Source organism: Alosa pseudoharengus, unplaced genomic scaffold (assembly GCF_046254945.1).
Source record: "Alosa pseudoharengus isolate Yale_2024_CS ecotype anadromous, Long Island Sound unplaced genomic scaffold, YU_APseudo_1.1 YU_APseudo_1.1_scf_2, whole genome shotgun sequence".
NCBI classification, from domain to species: domain Eukaryota; kingdom Metazoa; phylum Chordata; class Actinopteri; order Clupeiformes; family Clupeidae; genus Alosa; species Alosa pseudoharengus.
In genome coordinates, this window is record NW_027468663.1 from 51,368,507 (window position 1) to 51,375,445 (window position 6,939).

The 6,939-nt window shown below is 43.3% G+C and overlaps 1 protein-coding gene across 1 annotated transcript; it reads left to right on the top strand.

The window, feature by feature from the left end:
* Window positions 1-1,314: 1,314 nt before the first annotated feature.
* LOC143135390 (uncharacterized) lies at window positions 1,315-5,861 on the top strand. The gene is made up of 8 exons (XM_076296072.1): window positions 1,315-2,038; window positions 2,358-2,486; window positions 2,904-3,569; window positions 3,701-3,887; window positions 4,125-4,191; window positions 4,815-5,046; window positions 5,139-5,289; window positions 5,460-5,861. Exons 1-6 carry the CDS (start codon window positions 1,703-1,705, stop codon window positions 4,915-4,917), a joined length of 1,488 nt encoding a protein of 495 aa, XP_076152187.1. The 5' UTR covers window positions 1,315-1,702; the 3' UTR covers window positions 4,918-5,046; window positions 5,139-5,289; window positions 5,460-5,861.
* Window positions 5,862-6,939: the final 1,078 nt, after the last annotated feature.

Here is a 6,939-nt window from a genome sequence, read left to right on the forward strand (position 1 = left end):
AATTATACCCACCAAAGTTAGAGACATTTTTTTAAAGCTGCTGCATCAAACCCACTCTGGCATGTCAAGGATGAAAGGACTGGCTCGATCGTATGTATGGTGGCCTGGAATGGATCAGGATGTTGAGAGGGAAGTAATGTCATGTGAGGAGTGTCAAAAACACCGCAAGTCACCACCCGCCACGCCGTTACATCCTTGGGAGTGGCCAGAGTCGCCATGGTCAAGGATCCATGTGGACTACGCAGGGCCCTTCCAAGGTGAGATGTTTCTGTTGATTGTGGATGCGTACTCTAAATGGCTAGACATCTACCCAGTGAAGACGTCCACTTCCCAGGTTACTATAGAAAAGCTAAGGCAGAGTTTCAGTGTTTTTGGATTACCGAAAATGTTGGTGTCTGACAATGGAACGTGTTTCACAAGTGCTGAATTTGAGTCCTTCATGAAACAAAATGGCATCAAGCATGTGAGGTCAGCACCATTCCACCTTTCTTCGAATGGGCTGGCAGAGAGGGCGTTCCAAACTTTCAAAGAGGGGATGAAAAAGACGAAAGGTGATTCGGTGCAAACCAGGTTGTCAAGATTTCTGTTCAGTTACCGTATCACGCCTCATGCGACAACAGGTCTCTCACCGGCAGAGTTGATGATGGCACGACGACTCCGATCTGTTTTTGACCTGCTGCTGCCAGACATGAAATCAAAAGTGCAGGAAAAGCAACTGAAACAAAAACAGGCCCATGACACAAGCAAAAGACTGAGAAGTTTCTCACCAGGGGATAAAGTGTTCATCAGAAACTACTCTTATGGTCCTAAATGGATCCCTGCTGTCATTCAGGATGCCTCTGGTCCAGTGTCATATACTGTCATCATTGGAAGTGGCCAAACAATGAAGAGGCATGTGGATCAAGTGAGAGCCAGATTGTCTGACACTGTGCCAAATCAAGAGCCTGAGGGAGAATTGGAGCTGTTGTCAGGACTGGATGGTGCTGTGGGCTCTGAGGCAACAGGGACGGCAGAGACAGAAGAACAACCTGTGAGTGAGCCGGATCAGCAGTCTACATCAGGGGTCGAAGTTCCACCAGGTCCACCAGTGGTCACAGAGGTCACCTCCGCATCTAAAAGACTTTGTTAGAGTGAGATCTTTTCCAGGAATAGAGCAGCAATGCGCTCTGATCTCACTGGAAGGACGTACCTTCCTAGTTAGGAACTTGTTTTAAAAAAAAAAAAAAAAGAAAGATGTTGAAATGTTGAAATGTTTATGACCTTTGTATTGTTGATACCTGTTTAAACTAGGAGAGCATGTGACACAGGCCTTAAGCATATAATGAGTTTTTCGCTTAAAGGGACATTCCACCAGTGGAGACATGAATATGTATTGAAAGTGGGTCATATATGTAGTAGAATAGTAGCATACATTTCTAATTTGGTGCCTTCTTGACCGAGAAAAGGCAGAAAATGACTTTTTAGTGCTTGTGGATTGCAGACAACAATCCCCATAGTGCATTGCAATGCTCAGCTCCGCAGGCCACTCCCACTCTCGAACTCAATTGTTCAACTCCGCCCATAATCTGTCAACCAAGGCTCGAGCGTTGAGCTCCACTCTACGCTACCTGGAAATCTTATCATACAATTTGTAGTGAAGAGTTAGTTTGCGTAATCATTAGTGAATTACTCCTCGTTTGTGTTTCGTCGTTTGTGTTTCGAAATGGTGTGCACTTGCATGGTACCGGGATGTTCAGCCAGCACAAGGAAAATACACGGAGTAAGTTTTCATAGGTTACCCAAAGAGTTGGACTTGTGCAAAAAGTGGCTACGTGCTATCAATAACCCGAAGTTCGGAGAGGACACGGCCATTGAAGCACTAAAACATCTGACGGTGTGCAGTCTACACTTCAAGCCAGAATACTTCGAACCCAACCCCTTAGGAGTGAAGAGACCCGCGCTTGTGAAAACCGCAATTCCATCGATATTGCCAGATGATGTCGACGAACAGCCAGGAACTTCTGGAACTGCTAGCAGTGCTAAACGCATTTGCCTGGAGGTAAGGTTCTTTCTGACTCGACTCTAGCGGCTACTGAGAACACACACTGATATAGTCATCTGCTGGAAAGCAGCACATCTCATATGATTTGGCTGTTTACAAAGTAAATATCTTGTATGTTTTGGTCGCTTGCTGTTCTAATGTGTCTGCCTCGCTAACTCCACTCGTCAGCAAAGTTAGCAATGTAACGTTTGACACTTTGCTATGCGTTCTAGATCTAAATAAGTTCGCTATTAGCGATGCAAATCCACCATGTTTTACTGTGTTAGTCTGACGTTATTCAAATGTTTTTAACGTTATTGAACGTATGACATTTCAGACTAAAACGTCGTCGACGTCTGCTGCAGCGTTTTTGTCCTCATCATCAGAAGAGGATGAATCCCAGACAGCGCCAGCACCAATGATCTCAACACCAGTCAAGATTCCTCCCTTTGTCCAAGCACAGTTTGTAAGTAGCCTACATAATATTATCTCTAATCATGGCTGCAGTGGAAGCTAAACGCAAGTAAACGCAGATTACCCACCTCTGAAATGTCAGAAATAGTTTATCCACCTCTTGATAGAGTTTATCCACCACTCAATACATTCAATGCACTTCCTCGTAGAGTGTATGCACTCTTGGAACTATCTAGTAGGCATACCATTAGTAAACAGTAATCTTCACCATTATAATATATTCTGAATGTCTTATGTATTAAAAAAACAACAAACATCTAGTAGCGCTTTTCCTTACTGCAGTTTAGCCTACCCACCTCTTATTTCACCACTACACCTATCTTTACCTATCTCCAGTATATCTAAGACTACTGTCTGATTGAAATTAGTGGAATATAATTTGAAAAGAAACCTGTTGTTTGTTTTATAGTCACCATGCCCAAGTACACCTGGCCTTGATACCAGTGCAAGCACCCTTGAAGTTGGTGAAACAGATGAAAGCTATCAGCTTGAGTCAACCCTCACCCCCACGTCATCGTCGTCAACATCAGAAGATGAAGGTGTAAAGGAAGACTGGAGTGGCAAGAAGATCATTGTCAATGAATCCAGCCTAATGTCACTATTCAAGTTTTGCCAGATGTGTGGGAAACCGATTTCTTCAAAGACTATCTATGATACTGGGGCACAGAGAAGTGTGAAATGGATGTGTCTTGGAGGCCATTCTGGTACTTGGAAATCTTCACCAGACATAAGAGGAATGCCAGAGGTAAATGTACTTTCAGCTGCAGCTGTTCTGTTCAGAGGCAGCACATACACCGAACTCTCCGACTGGTGCCAAACAATGGGTGTCCAAATGATTGGATCATCAACATTTTACAACATCCAGAAGGCGTACTTGCATCCTGCTATTGAGCATGTGTACACAGAGCAAAGAAATGCCCTCTTGGCAAGAGTATGTTTGGAACAAATGGATGGGAAGAGGCCACACTTGTCAGGCGATGGCAGATGTGACTCACCAGGCTTCAACGCGAAATACTGCCACTACACTTTCATGCTAGACAGTACAAAGGAAATACTCCACACCGAACTGGTTCAGGTAAGAAACATATGAATGGATGCAGAATAACAATAATTACTCATGTTATGTTGAACGTTGTGATAAACTTTTGATAGAATTACTCTTGCTATGTTGACATCTTGATAACTTATCAAATTTAAAATCTTTAGTGTACAGAGGCCACCAGCTCTGGTGCTATGGAGCCACTGGGGTTTAGAAGGGGAATGAACGATCTCCTGGACACAGGCCTTGACGTGGAGGTGATGGCAACGGACCGCTCCACGTCAATACAGAAGATAATGAGGGAAGAATTTCCTAATGTCCAGCACGAATTTGACATCTGGCACACAGCAAAAGGTATGTTTTTTTGCCATCCTTGTAAACTTGTCTATCTACTTGTCCAATTGATCACCCCACCTGCAGTTCTCCAAAAAATCCCATTGACAAGCCACACCCTGTGCAATAGTCAACCATGTGGCTAAAATAAGCAATAACTAAATAAATCTAAACTATGAAAGGCTCAGACAGGGTGAATGGGGGAAATATGTAAATTGTTGGTGTTTGACCAAAGTTATGTTGCATTTTTTACCACAGGTTTCCGGAAGAAGTTGCTAATGAAGGGAAAGAAAAAGGGGAACGAAATCCTACTTTCCTGGAACAGGTCAGTGTTGGTTTGCAATCTTCAGGTCTGATAGAGTTCAGGCGTGGTGCCTAAATTCAGGCTTGAGCTCGGCCATGTATGTTGTCAGAAAGTTGAAAATAGGTAAACGGTGCCTTTTAAAATATCTAGTCAACACGTCAACCTACCTAACCTTTTGATTGACATGTCTGCCACCAACTAGGCGTAGTCTATATAAGGAAGTATGTTTGCACTGAGGATGGTTTGAATGGGACTGAAAATGTTTTGCATGCACTTTGGGTAGCACTTTACACTTTTATGCAATAAAAACGTATTGTTGCATCGGCTGCTTGGTGTGCGAGTTCCACTCATTTGACTGTTATCAAGAAAGGCAATTCTCTATGGTGTCTTTGAAAGTATTTGATAATTTCAGACACAGATAATTTCACTTCCTATCAGCCCTGAATCTTCCTGAACTTCCATTGATTTACAAGGTGCAAAATTACAAATGTTTATGTCTTTCACAGGTCTGTCGTAAACCACATGTGGTTTTCCTGTGGCACCAGTAAGGGGGATATCGAGGTAAGGAATCAAAAGCTGCCATACATTTTCTATCTGATTTTTTTCAAGTAATAGTATTATTGAGAATCTTTTCTTTCCCAAAGGCACTACAAAACAGGTGGAAGTGCATTCCACACCATGTGGTCAATGAACACAGATGGACTGACACGGATGGAAAGCGTCATCACTGTGACCATGCTCCTCTAACAGCTGAGGAGCAGAAGAAGAGGATGTGGCTGAAGAAGGACTCGGTGGCATATCAGGACCTGACGTCGCTAGTCTTTGATAAAAGGCTTCTGAAAGATCTTCAGAAGATGGCCCTCTTCAAACATACTGGTAAGAACTGACGCCCTTTTTACCCACATGTTTTGAACATATCCTATTGAACATGTTTTAATTAGTACTCCTGTATTCTCCTTTTCACACAGGGCCACTGGAGATCTTTCACAGTGCTCTCCTGAAATACCTCCCTAAACGCCAGGCCTTCTCCTACGAGGGAATGAGGGAGAGGGGCCTACCTCGCCATCATGGAACATAATGAGAACATTGTGGCACGAGAACAAGCCACCACGGCAACAGGTGTGTTTTCATGTACTCTAAATACTAAAATAACCAAAATTAGCATGTTCACAGCTAACTCAAAATGCATACTTTGCTGAAAAGTTCATTCTATTCCTGTGGAGAGACATCTACTAGTCAAATCTTCATTCAGATATCTGTGTAATCATTATAATCTTTCTCATTTATAGGAGAATCACGTGTCAAGCAGGTCTTCTGCAAGAAGTCAAAGCAATGGATAGTAAAGAAAATTTATAAACCACACACCACCAAGTTCATCCAGACACTAATTGAGAAGTTCATAGAAAACAGACGCAACCCAAACATAACATTCAAGGTGTCAACCACCTCACTCACCCAACCACAACCTCCTTTGCCACCTAACATCGCCCCTGTCCCAAAGGAAGCTGCAAAATCATCATTCAAGAGCCGCTTCTGAGACGTCAGCACTACCATAACCCATTCCTCACCAATATTTTGTAATATTACCATGTCTTATATGTCCTAGATGTCTTTATGTCTTATATGGTCTTTTGACCTGATCCTTGCACTGCCTTACCTGTTTGCACTGCCATCGAGCACCTTACTGTATACTCAATCAAATCAATGTTGTTTGTGTGTTTTGATGTTCATGACAATTCTTATTTTGTGAATTAAAAAACAAAATGTCACTCCTTCTCTCCTGTCTGCCTTCAACAAAGTTTAGAATAGCATCATAAACTTGGAAGGAGGTAACTGATTTGCAACAAACTTGTAATGCTTCATAATTTATAGTAATTATAGGTATGATCACAATTCTGTCGTCTTTGTCATCTGAGGCAACAGTAGCTAGGTAGTTCCAGTTCTGAAATGTTGGTCGTTCAATAACTCGTATACACTTTGAGCAACACTACTAAGAAAGAACTACAACAACGTACATTTTAACCATTTAATTAAATAACTGTACAAACAATACAACTGTTGAATGAATATAAAACAAGGAAACTATAGCTCCTCCTGAGCGTCCTCCACTTCTTGGTGCCCGCAGTACTGGCCGTCTGAAGCTGGGTATTTCTGGCGGATATCCTGCACGACACAAGCAGGTAACACGACACGATGCCCTCTGCCCAATCTCTCTCCTTGCAGGACCCACTCAAGAAAGTGCCGGTAGGCTGTTAGACGAAATTGTCTAGACAAAACATTGAGCACAAAGTGAGTGATGATATTTGAGCCTAGCGTGCCACAGTAGCTAGCATAACTGCAAGCTATTTGTGCAATGAACATGCCACGTTTGCGTGTTAGCAAGATTACTCCTTGACATAGTAACAAAGAAAACAAACTTACTTTACAGAAAGACGTCCATTTGGCCCTGTAGGCTTTGGCTGTCGTTTCCAGTTGACCTTAGGTATTCTAAAGTAGGTCTCCAGGACGCCACTATCCATATGTGGTGCGAAACTCGGGTGATCAACAACACACACGTCCGTGTCATCCTCCGATTCCGTGATTTCGTCCAGAAGAAATTGGCCCCGCTGGAATTCTCGGCAGCAGACAGACTCTTGTTCTGTGTCCATTGGCGCACAGTTAGAGCACAGGCACCACCAATTCGCCCCAGCTCGAGCCATTGCGGGCTCCTCGTCCGCGGCAGGCGGGTCGTCTGCCTCGGCTGTTGTGGCAGCAGCTTCAGCCGCCTCC

What these genes read in the sequence shown, in the direction of transcription:
- LOC143135390 (XM_076296072.1), top strand. Translation starts at nt 1,703, where the DNA reads ATGGTGTGCACTTGCATGGTACCGGGATGTTCAGCCAGCACAAGGAAA. An exon ending in CTAAACGCATTTGCCTGGAG is followed by an intron (nt 2,039 to 2,357) that starts GTAAGGTTCTTT and finishes ATGACATTTCAG; the next exon opens with ACTAAAACGTCGTCGACGTC. An exon ending in ATCCTACTTTCCTGGAACAG is followed by an intron (nt 4,192 to 4,814) that starts GTCAGTGTTGGT and finishes TCTTTCCCAAAG; the next exon opens with GCACTACAAAACAGGTGGAA.